The 12866-nt window shown below is 36.3% G+C and overlaps 1 protein-coding gene across 2 annotated transcripts; it reads left to right on the forward strand.

The window, feature by feature from the left end:
- Positions 1-1887: 1887 nt before the first annotated feature.
- LOC132046368 (uncharacterized) lies at positions 1888-6281 on the forward strand. Of its 2 annotated transcripts, XM_059436986.1 has the most exons (7): positions 1896-2194; positions 2287-2419; positions 4420-4523; positions 4626-4797; positions 4906-5046; positions 5137-5222; positions 5339-6281. In XM_059436986.1, the coding sequence occupies exons 1-7, from the start codon at positions 2103-2105 to the stop codon at positions 6084-6086; spliced, it is 1476 nt and encodes a 491-aa protein (XP_059292969.1). In that variant the 5' UTR covers positions 1896-2102; the 3' UTR covers positions 6087-6281. The 2 variants fall into 2 exon arrangements, with proteins under 2 accessions (XP_059292968.1, XP_059292969.1); XM_059436985.1 differs by having other exon boundaries at positions 1888-2194; positions 4906-5222.
- Positions 6282-12866: the final 6585 nt, after the last annotated feature.

Raw genomic sequence — 12866 nt, forward strand, 5'->3', positions numbered from 1 at the left:
ATAATTTAGTCGTTATTTTAAAGTATTAAATAAATTAAAAGGATGTTCCTTCTTCACCCTCATTGTATGGTATTACCGTCACGGAGGTTTGGAATACTGAAGTGATTTCAAGTTCAGGCTTGGATTAATATCATTAGACCTGATGTAAGTTAGATTTGGTAGTTCAAACTTCATAGTACGAATCTAAAGTTAGAGACTGTCATGCCTAACTTCAAAACTAATTATCTAAATTTGAACTCTACAAGCAATACACTATACTTTAGACATGTCTAACTCAACTTCAATCTCATACTTCCCCGGTCCCATATTAATTGTCCATATTACTAAAAATATTTGTTCCAAAATACTTGTTCATTTATAAAATCAAGATAGAATTAATTAATTTTTTCTATTTTGACCTTAGCATTAATTATTTTTTAAAGTAAATATAATATTGATTAGAGTCCAATTTATCTTGAGAGATAAGGGTAATTTAATAAAAAAACTCTTATCTATGATTTCTTAAAGTGCGTATAAAGAGAAAAGTGAACAAGTAATATGGGAGTCTTAGTTAATTTTGAAGCAATTAAATTTACTCCTAGTAAGTCTTAGTTAATTTTGAAGCAATTAAATTTACTCCTAGTAAATATTTTATTTCAATATTCGTTTTTATTATGTCTTAAAAGATGGTACCTTAATGGTGAAGACAGCAGTGTGAAAAAGGTGAGCGAAAAAAAGCAATGTGAAAGGCGGAAGAAAAAGCACATTGTTCAAAAAGGAAAACGGTGAAGACAGCAAAGGTAGAAGCCAAAAGACATTTCCTAGGAAGGCCCAAAGCCCGCTGTTCGAAACAAATAGGGAAAGGAACACTTGTGTCAATTCAGGCAAATTAATTCCATATTTAATTATTATTTGGGCTTAAATCTCACTAGGTGTCCGGTCGGCTCAAATTAATGCCAAAAAATGGTCGGTTGGCACAAAATAATGCCAAAAAATGGCCGGTCGGGTTTTCAAAAAATAAATAATGCCAAGACCTGTGTGACCTAACAAAGAAAAAAGATTTTTTGGCAAGTATTAATCACACAAAAACGTCACCATTAAAAATTACATTTACAACATATATACACATGTTGGAATTATATATACACTTTATATACAAGAATTATACAATTTATATACATATGTCAGAATTAATCGTACATTTATTATACATAAATTATACGTTAATTATACATTTATTACATACACATATTATACAATAATGATATGATATTTATTTTGAACATATACAATAGTGATACATATTATATACCACAATGATACGGTTTCTATAATACATTTTTTATACGTATGGTACACTTTGTATACAAGACTGATACAGTTTATATACACATGCTGAAATTATATATACACTTTCTATATAAAAATGATACATATTATATACAAAAATGATACAATTTTCTATTAAAAAATGATACAATTTTCTATTCTATACAGGGCAGTCAGCACTACGTCGATACACATTATATACACAAATGATACATATTATATACAAAATGATACATACCTTAGTGATTCATATTTTATACGCTTCTATACATTACGAGATAGACCGATACATATTTTATACATAAATGACACATATTATATATAAAAATAGCCTCAAATATTTTTGTGTTTGGATTTTTATTTGAAAATTGTCTTACTTAAGTTTTGGCTAATGAATGAGATTTATTTAATTGCTAAATTTTGAGTTTGGAAAAAATTAGCTAGAGGATGAAAAAAATTAGCTAGAGAATGAAATTATTTATGGTCGAGCAAGAATATATGTCCTTTTGCCAAACAAATACACAGCGGATCCTCTAAGCCTAAGGTCCATAATAAGAACCCTACGAACGAAACACCAAGTCGTCAATAAAATAACGGCTCTTTTGTCCATTGTCTGTAATCGCTGGTCGTTGGGCCCCTCAAGAACCACCACGTCATCCCTTGATACTAATCATATTTTCTTTTCATCCCAAACGACCGTTACACAAACAACTCTCTGTCTCTTCTTCACTACCACCATTCCACCATTCTCACACACACACACACACTCTTCTCATTGCTCTACTCTCCCTAAAATGACAGTAGCAAATGCTGCCACAAAGCACTGCAAGAAAGCTATGAAGATGGGTTTATCTCTCTTTTGCAGAACCTTCAATTCTTCTAAATGGTGAATTTCCCAATGCCCCCTCAATTTTGCTTTTTAAGAAAATCAAGTTTACTGTAACTTTTTACCGATTTTTTGTGTGTGTGGTTATGCAGCAAGACAATGGCGAAGATGACTGTGGCCAGGATAAAGTTGCTTAGGAACAAGAGGGAGGTGGTTGTGAGGCAAATGAGGAGAGACATTGCTATGCTTCTTGAGTCTCGTCAAGATGCTACTGCTCGTATTCGGGTACTTTTTCCATTTCCTCAATTCCATCTTTTTTGTTCTTGTTCGTATGTGACCTATGATTCAATATTGAGGTTTAGTTGATTAATCAAATGATTTGTATGTAACCTTGGATTGGGCTTTATTTGGTAGTTTCTTTGAGTAGTTGTAGAATGGGGGATTTGCTATATCATGCCTGGGAGGGCAAAAAATGCATTATGCTCAATCGAACCCTAACTTTCGACTCCTAAGATAAATTTGTTAAAAAAATTATTAAAATTCTAACAAATAGTAGACATGAACCCATAACTTTAAAAATATTATGAGTTCAATACTAAAAATCTTAAGGTTGAACCCCTAAAATTTGAATCCTGGATTCGCCTCTGATGTTAGTCCCTGTGGTTAGCTGTGTAGTTACTGCTTAGAATTATTAATGAAACCCTTATGGATCATTTAGCTTGAAACAGAAATTTTTTGCTTTTCTAAAATATTATAGGGTTTCTACGTATAATTTTTTAGCAGATGACTTCTTTCTTGTGATATTTTTGGTGCTTCTCATCAAAACTTGGAGAATGTGATTGGGTAAATCCTGTTGAATTAGCTTGACTGTATTTGTGCTCTTCCTTTTGTTTACTTTAAAACCATAGGATTTTGTTAAAACTTTATTCTCTTCTTAATTTTTAACATGGGATTGAACTACTGAATTCCCCCTTCTCCTCCTAGCTTTAGTATCTCCTGCTATACTGGATATGTCTACATTAATCTTTCAGACCGATGTACCTCTGCGGCTCTGCTATCAGAAGTTCAGAACTTTCTGGTATTGACTACAGATTAGACTTATCAATGTGATAGCAAAGCGTATTCAAATTCCAATATATTTTTGTTCTGTTGGGTAATCCTGAAGTTGCTTAAAAAGACCCATTATATTATGCAATATGAGAGGGCAGAAATGCATTATGTGCTTATTTTCCATTTCTGAATTCCATGTTCTCTCTCTTCTTGTTCGTATATAACCTCTGATTTGTGTATGAGGCTTTAGTTGATTGATTGATTAATCGGAATGATTTGTATGTAACCTCAACAACAACAAGCCTCAAGATAATCCCACCATGTGTGTCCTGGGAGGGTAGAGTGTACGCAGACCTAACCCCCACCTTGAAAGGTAGGGTGGCTGTTTCCGAAAGACCCTCGGCTCAAGAGAGGAGATTTGTATGTAACCTCGAATTAGCTTTATTGGTAATTTCTTTGAGTAGTCATAGAATGGGTGATTTTGCTATATCATGCCTCGGAAGTTAGTAATGAATGTGGATCATTTAGTGTGAAACATAGATTTGCTTTTCTAAAAGATTACAGGGTTTCTATAGAGAGGTTTTCTTTAGCAGATGTTCTCACCAAAACTTGCAGAATGTGATTGAGTAGATCTTGTTGAATTAGTTTGACTGTATTTATATGCTCTTTCTCGTTCTGCAAACACTTTGTTTACTTTAAAATTATGGGGATTTTGCTAAAAACTACTGAATTCCCCATCCCCCCCCCCCCCTCCTCTCAGTGTTAGCATCTCCTGCTTTACAGGACATGTCTATGTTAATATTTCAGACCAAACTGTGCAATCAGAACTTTCTGGTTTTTTGTCTACATATTAGCCTAATCAACGCAATAGTAAAGAGCTATTTTATTTAATGCAAAGTGTTTCAAAAATCCAATTATAAGTTTGTTCTGTTGGGTGATCTTGAAATTTCCTATGAAGACTCATAATATTATGCAATATGAGAGGGTAGAAATGCATCGTGTGCTTATTTTTCGAGCTGAATGTTATCTTTCACATCTATAATGGTAGATCTCAATAAACTACTTCTATTTTGATATCCAATTTGTATTTTTAGAATTTATCTTCTTTTTTTCAAGTTAAAGCAGAATCTTCTTATTTCTTTCGTTTATGATCCTTCTCAAGAAGTTGTTGCCCAATGCTGACTCCTTCTGCTAATCATTTGGAAAGAACATTCACATGCTTCATTTTTTAATAGGTTGAACATGTGATAAGAGAACAAAATATATTGCAAGCAAATGAGTTCCTCGAACTCTTCTGTGAACTTATTGTGGCTAGACTTCCTATCATTGCGAAGCAAAGGTAAGGTGTCTCAAGTTTCATTATCTTTTTCAAGATTTTAATTTAAGATTACAGGACAAAGCTCACAGATACCCTTGTTTCCTATTGATCTTCCTGTTGCAGGCAATGTCCAGCTGATCTGAAAGAGGGGATAGCAAGTTTGATTTTTGCAGCCCCCCGGTGCTCAGATATCCCAGAATTAATGGGAATTAAAGATATTTTTGAGAAGAAATATGGTAAAGATTTTGTTTCAGCGGCCACTGATCTACGACCCGATGCTGGTGTAAATCGAATGGTACTCATATTTCTTCTTCTAAAAAGTTATTGCTTTCTTTACAGTAATAAAGTAATCTATTTCGTGTGCTGCGGAGGGCCTAAACGAAATTTGGGAATTTTGTCACAGCTCATCGAAAAGCTCTCTGTGAAAACTCCAAGTGGTCAAGTCAAACTAAAGATCATGAAAGAAATAGCCAAGGAATACCAGGTTGAATGGGACACTGGAGAATCGGAGACGGAGCTTCTCAAGCCACCGGAAGAGCGTATAGTGCGTCTTTCTTTCAAAATCCATCTATATCCATGTATGATGCCAAACATGTTCGATGATCATCTAACTAGTATCTATTCCTTTGATCAGGAAGGACCAAATGGCTTTGTAAGTGCAACTAGCTTACCCCTGAAGCCGACCTCAAAGCAACCTGCTGAGCCTAACAACCTTCTGAGGTATTCATAAGTTAAAGTCTGTTTTCCCCCCTTACTGCATAAAACTATGATTTTTCTTTTCTTGTTTTGGGAAAAAATAAAAAGGCGTTGACTTGGCTGATGCCAATTACTAACAGGGCTTCAGATGACGGAGAATCAAAAGTTGCCAAATTTGATGACCCAGCTTCAGCTGCTAAAGCAGCTTCTGAATCTGCTAAGCAAGCAATTGCGGCTGCTGAAGCAGCTGCATATCTGGCCAGTAAAGATGCAAAAGCATCTTCTGCTGGTTATCATGACTCAATGAACAATGCACCTGTTGACAATATCCCTTTCATTTCTGGTGCTCAGGCTCCTCCCAAGTTCTCGCGGAGTGACGTGGCACCACCTTCTCACGAGTCTATAGTTGATTTGTATGATATGCACTGGCGTAGAAAGAACATGAGGAATTCTGAAAATTCTCATGGTTCTGCTGGTGAAGAGATGCCATTAGATATGAAAAGATCAGAGAAGTTTTATAGGAGACGTAGCTATAATGTTCCATCCTCGAATTCCAATGCGAAGTATGATGATTCAGACTGCGACGAGGAAATTGAGATGGAAGATCCCCCAAGTCGTGGTATCACATATCAACACAGCCCACCTAATGATACTGATGGTGGAAAGTTCTATAGAAGGCACAGCTACAATGTTCCATCAGCACATTCAGGTATCAAGTTTGATGAATCAGATGGTGATGAAGAGATGGAAACTGAAGAAACCATGAAAAGAACCAACCGAGCCCCTAACAGGCCTGCACCGCAAGTACCCCGGGTTCATCCCAAATTGCCTGACTATGACACACTTACTGCTCGCTTCGAATCTCTCAAGTCCCAGAAATTTCGTTAGATTATCCAGGATTCGTGGAATCAGATATATTTTGTGCCAGTCATATAATAGTATACAGTACAGAAACCAAATGATATGTTAAATGGTTCGCTTATAATATGTAGCATAATTTCATGGAGTTTACTTATCCTTTTGTGTCACTTTAATAAATATTGGTGTAATAAATCTTGCATATCCATTTTGCAAGGTTGTCCATTTTGCGGCTCTTTCCGTCTCTTGGTAAATTACATTTCCTCTCTCATTTGTCAAGATTATATATCCACGTTTTCTCCAGTTTCTAAAATCAATCGAGCACCTTTAATTCTTGAGTTTGATTGTAGATACGCTAAGCACGTTTTGTAAAAGGAGGCTAAGAAATTCTGATGTATGATACGTATTAGAATTAGAGAGGACAAATTTAAAAAGAATTGAATGATCCTAAAGGGGAGAACTACTCTTCCCTTGAATAGATACACTCGAGAGACTCAAATTGAGCTCCAGATTTGTGATTAACAATGCTGAGCAAGGTAAACGATTATTTCATTCATCAAAAACATAATGGATACATTGAATCTGGACTGATGCTCTTATAGTCACAGATTAGGCGCCAAATCAGTTACAACTAACTTTTGAACAGGCGCGTTTGGCCGACGCGCCAGTACTACTCTTTCCTAACTTCCTTAACTAATTTCTGGACTCAGACTAACTGAATTTTAAATCGAGAGAACACCTTATTCCAATACTAATTGTAATGCTCAACCATCCTATTACAAAATAGGAAAGACACATTAAGATCATATCAATACTCCCTTCTTCAAAACATCCTTGTCCTCAAGGATGGAAGTGTGGAAATCAGGAGAGCGGAAATCTTCCCAAGTGCTGTCCTCCTCAGCAGTATTCAACCACTTGACCAAAACCTGTGTAACAGCCCTTCCCCTCTTCTTGGCAAGTCTTCTATCAAGGATAGCCTCAGATGCCAAAAGAATATGGCCTGAATCTGAGTGGACCTCAGGCAAGACAGTAGAAGCAACATAAGCACCTAGCTTTTTCTTCAATTAAGACACATAAAATGTGGGATGAATCTTAGAGCCTGGAGGTAGTGCAAGTGTGTAAGCAACATGGCCAACCTTAGCAAGGACCTGGAAAGGACCATAAAACTTGGAAGAGAGTTTTTGGAAAGAATGATCCTTGAGAGACATCTGCCTATAAGGTTGTAGCTGCACAAACACCCAATCACCGACAACAAAGGACCTGTCAGTCCTGTGTTTATCAGCGCTGTTTTTATCCTGTTCTGAGCTTGACTTAAGTGGAACTTGAGCTTCCTAATAGTAGCTTCCCTAGCCTGTAAGCTCCTATCAACCACATCTAACTTATAATCAAATGGGGAGTAGGGCAGAAGGGAAGGTGGTTTCTGCCCAAAAACAGCTTCATATGGGGTCATATTGATAGATGTATGGTGGGAAGTGTTATATCACCACTCAGCAAGACCCAACCAACTAGGCCAATCTTTAGGCTTCTCAAATGTCATGCACCTCAAATAACTTTCCAAGCATCTATTAACCACCTCAGTTTGCCCATCAGTCTGAGGGTGGTAAGCACTAGAAGTAAGCAGGGAAACCTTCTGCAGAGTGAAAAGCTCCTGCCAAAACTTACTAATAATGATAGGGTCTCTCGCATAGACAATGGTCTTCGGCATCCCATGCAACTTAAAAACACCATCTATGAATACTTGTGCCACATCTAAGGCAGAATAAGGATGTTTAGGGGCCATGAAATGAACTGCTTTACTCAGTCTATCCACCACCACATAAATGACCTCCTTGCCTGCAGCCTTGGGTAAACCCTCAATAAAGTCCATAGAGATGTTGCCATACTCTTCAGGTATCAGAAATCCAAACTTTCCTTTGCATAAGTGTCACACTCTCTTACAAAACTGTAGACATCTTGTTTCATTTTCTTCCAATAATAGACTCGTGCCATGTAAATGCCAGAATGGCCATTACAGAATTGGAAGTGCAATAATAACTTCATCCCGGGGGTGATTTTACCCTTCCCGCTCAAAAATGCCGTAACCGATAGGTAATAAGGTTTAGTGAGGCTTATTAGATGGATCGCAGAATCTTTGCAAACGATGACCATGACAATGACCTCCTCAATCGGTGGTGATAGTACACCGAGATGCGAAGAGTTGAACACATTCACCTTGTAGATAGGCATCGGCAGCCACATTTTCCTTGAATAGTCATAGCAAGCGCCGATCAACCACTTCGCTTCTGCGCATCTTGGGGTGGAAATTCTTTGCTCAAGCAAGTACTTAAGACTGTGATGATCGGTCTCAATGATAAAGTGCTTGACAAGGAGGTATGGCCTCCATCTTTAGACTGCAGTAACCAGTGCTAAGAGTTCCCTCTCATATACAGACAATGCCATGTTCCTAGCAGATAAACCCTTGCTGAAAGGGCAATGAGCTTATTATCTTGAGCAAGTACAACACCAATACCAAAGCCTGAAGCATCAATTTCTATAGTGAATTCATTAGAGAAATCAGGTAGAGCTAGGACTAGTGCAGAAGTAAGAGCAACTTTCAGTTTTTCAAAGGCTAGAGTGGCTTCAGGAGTCCAATGAAAATTGCCCTTCTTGAGCATGTCATGCAGGGGTCTAGCAATGACCTCATAGCCTTGAATGAACCTCCTGTAGTACCCAATCAACCCCAAAATCCCCTCAGTCCCTTCAGAGTTTTTGGTTAAGGCCACTGCAGTACAACATCCACCTTATGTTGGTCCATTCCCACTGTTCCTTGCATTATACATGTCCCAAGTAATCAATCTTAAGCACTCCAAAGTCACACTTGCTCTTCTTCACAAAGAGTACATTCCTCCTTAGGATGTTGAAAGTTTCCTCCAGATGAGACAAATGATCATGCTAATTCGTAAATAAGTATGTCATCAAAGAAAACAAGGATGAATTTCCTCGGATGGGGATGGAAAATCTAATTCATCGACTGAAATGGAAGGGCAATAGCGATTTTGACCAAGAATTCATGGTACGTGTCCTATAGAATATCAAAACATCCTAATCTAATGATAACCAGACCTGAGGTCTAGTTTGGAAAAGAACTTGGCATCATGCAATTCATCTAGAAACTCCTCTATAACAGGGATTGGGAACTTGTCCTTAATGGTGAAGTTGTTCAATTCCCTGTAGTCAACACACATTCTCCATGATCTATCCTTCTTCTTCACCATCACAAAAAGTGAGGAGTAAGGGCTGGTGTTATTTCTGATCACCCCACTGCTTAGCATTTCATCAATCATCTTCTCAATTTCATTTTTTTGTACAACAGGGTACCTATAGGGCCTGATATTGATAGGTGAAGTGCCCTCCTTAAGGATGATTTTGTGATCATGCCCTCTAGAAGGTGGTAATTCAGTAGGGGTCTCAAACAAATATGTGTATTTATTCAGTACTGCAGCTAATTCCTACTTTTGTGCACCTTCAGCCCCATCACCTTCCATAGAGTGCAAGCTAATTCCCCTATCTTGCCCCTTCTCCATCATTTTTAAAATTCTATGCGACTTTAACCATCTTAGTTGCGGTCGTGCCCTCTAAGCGAGACCTTCTTTCTCGATTAACCGAACTCCATTTTCAACTGCTTGAAATTCCACAATATGTCTCCTAAAGTGATTAACCATTGTATACCAAGCACTATGTTACAACCACCAATACGTAGTATCAACATATCTGAGTCAAAGCCAACTCCCTGCATTTTCCATTCTACTTTCCTGCAGACATATTGACTTGGAACCTTGTTACCATTAGCTATGGACACATTAAAAGAAGCTATTGCAGTCATTCCACAACCTAGCTTTTTGGCAGTATGGTAGTCAAAAAAATTATGTGTACTTTTGTCAATCGGGACCTTCGATAGCCTTGCCTCTTAGGTAGTATTCCTTACGGTCCTAAAATCATTACTCATCGTACGCATTGACAATGTAAAAACTTCAAAGATTAGTTTCCAAATTTCGAGCCATTACAACTAACATTTCACTTGGATTCAATATTTCCTCCTCAACAACTACTAAGGGTTCTTCGTACTCCTCTACTTCCACAAAATAATTACATTTCTTCCTCTTATAAACATGACCAAAGGAATACTTCTCATCACATTTATAACATGATCCCTTACTCATCCTCTCTTCCATCTCAGCAAGAGTTAGCAACTTTGGATTCTTATCGGTTTAGAGTTGCAACACTATAGGCCGACGTTGTTCAATGGTTTGAAGGTGTTTGTTGGTCTGGTGGTGTTATGTGTTTTATAGTAGGGTTGGTTATTTGGGTGGAAAAAGGTGATATATCATGTTAAAATTTTGGAAAAAAAACTTGTTGTTAGATTTTTAAGTTCTGTTCCTGAATCCTAGCCAAGCTAATGGCCTTGGCTAAACTTATAGGGCCCAACATTTTAATCAATGGTCATGCCAATTTCTGGTTTTAGTCCCCTCACAAAGCAACTAACCACATAATCTTCAGATAGATCTACTCTAGTAAGTAGTTTATCAAAAATGTCAATATATTCCTGAACTGTATTGACCTGCCTAAGATCCTTAAAGTCACCCATAAGATCATCAAAGAGCTCAGATCTAAATCTAGAATATAAGCACCTAACATACTCACCCTATCTTGGCCAATCTCTGGTTAGCCTTTGCTTCATGTAAGCTTGATGCCATTGCAGTGCCCTTCCTTCCAATCTGCATGAGGCTAGCTTTACCTTGGAATCCTCATGAGTCTCATCCACTTCAAAGAATTGCTCACTTTTGTATAACCAATCCTTTTACCCAGATTCACCAAACTCAGGGAACTCTAGTTGATAGTGATGATTAATGAATTGCTGATTCATGATTCCCTTTTTCGTGGTTATTTCGCACCATTGCACTTTCTATTTCCTCTGGTTCCATTTTCACCTTGGGTTTCTCCTTCTTCTAGATTAACCTGTGGGATAGTGGCCTCAGGATTCATGGTTCCCATCACTAATCTCTTTATCTCATATATATATATTTCGGCAATAAGTAACAACTCCTCCACGGACCCTTCAAAGTATCAACTTCCTTTTTTTCGTACGAGTGTTATGATCTCCCATTATAGGTCAGACGATTAGGGCTCCGATACCAATGATACGTATTAGAATTAGAGAGGACAAATTTAGAAAGAATTGAATGATCCTAAAGGGGAGAACTAAACGATACACTCGAGACTCAAATCGATATTTGTGATTAACAATGCTAAGCAAGGTAAACGATTATTTCATTCATCAAAAACATATATGGATATCGATGCTCTTATAGTCACAGATTAGGCGCCAAAATAAGTTACAACTAACTTTTGAACAGGCGTACGTGGGCTGGCCACGCGCCTGCTACTCTTTCCTAACTTCCTTAACTAATGAACGGACTCAACTAACTGAATTTTAAATCGAGAGAACACCTTATTCCAATACTAGTTGTAATGCTCAACCATCCTACTACAAAATAGGAAAGACACATTAAGATCATATCAATGTATTGACAAGTTAAACAAGAAGTAGGCAACTACTCTTGGTATATTTATGATTAGTATTAGATAAAACATACTCCTATTCTTGTTAAACTTTTAGATAACAATAATCTTTAATCAATTGAGAAAAAGGTTCAGAAGCATTGTTCTTGTCTTGCTTTCTTTTAGCTTAAGTCTTCAATAAACAGAGAAAAAAACAAAAGAATCATTAAAGTTACGTGCATCTAAGGATTTTGAAATTCTATTGTGACATTTGTTATCGTTAGTATTTGTTACCTTTCAAAACAAAACAAAGAAAACAATTAGGGGTCGTCTAGTAGCTAGTTAGAAGCTAGATTATTCATGTATTAAATCCTACATAAGTAATATCGTATTTGATAGCATTCTTTTGTTATGTATAAAATTCAACACATCTAACACGGTGTTTGATTTGCAATTTGAAACCCGCATAACTAATACATGTATAAGAAATGAGATAATCTATGTAATTTTATGCATGATAGAAGATGGAATTACTAATACATGAATAATTAAACTCTACATAACTAACTACATAAAATAACATATAAATTCTCTCATATCTAATATACTAGTATTCGGTCACATGCGTTGCACGTATTCCATGCTAATCGGTATAAACATATTAAAATTGTATAAATAATATTAGAATAATGTCAATTATACTGAATTTGAAGGAGGAAAAAGCAAGATCAAAATGGTGAATGATGAGTCTATTTTAATATTTATTATTATCGGAGAACATAATAGTATTGAAAATATGACATCTTTGAAAGATAATATTTACTAAGTTATCAAAATTATTAATTTTACTAAGTTTTTTAAGTCCATGGACAGAGATTACAATATATAAGCAATTTATAGGGTTTTTAAACTAAAAGTATCTATTTAAACGCTTATTTGTATTTCATTTTTACTTTGTAAAGAAAAACATTATATAGGGGTATACAAAGATTATAGATACATTTAGATAATTACCGAAACATGGTATGATATAAGCTTTTGACTATTTTGCCCAAATGAATTATATACCATCAGTTTGTTTTAGTCTTCTTTTGTCTCAATGAATAAAATGCTTGTATTGATTGAGAAAAGTAAAGTGAAAATATAAAAAAAAAAAAAAAAAAAAATGCATGAAGTCTTCCCCCCCCCCCCCCCCACACACACACACCCCAAAAAAAAAAAAAAAAAAAGAGCTAAGCACCAACAAAAGAAAATTTTAAAACATCAAGTAAA

The sequence above is a fragment of the Lycium ferocissimum genome, chromosome 2, assembly GCF_029784015.1.
Source record: "Lycium ferocissimum isolate CSIRO_LF1 chromosome 2, AGI_CSIRO_Lferr_CH_V1, whole genome shotgun sequence".
NCBI classification, from domain to species: Eukaryota; Viridiplantae; Streptophyta; class Magnoliopsida; order Solanales; family Solanaceae; genus Lycium; species Lycium ferocissimum.

Excerpts from the sequence above, each read along its gene's own strand:
- LOC132046368 (XM_059436985.1), top strand. The coding sequence starts at position 2,103 with ATGACAGTAGCAAATGCTGCCACAAAGCACTGCAAGAAAGCTATGAAG. Across the intron at positions 2,195-2,286 it reads ACCTTCAATTCTTCTAAATG|CAAGACAATGGCGAAGATGA; the intron begins GTGAATTTCCCA and ends GTGGTTATGCAG. Across the intron at positions 4,524-4,625 it reads CCTATCATTGCGAAGCAAAG|GCAATGTCCAGCTGATCTGA; the intron begins GTAAGGTGTCTC and ends TTCCTGTTGCAG.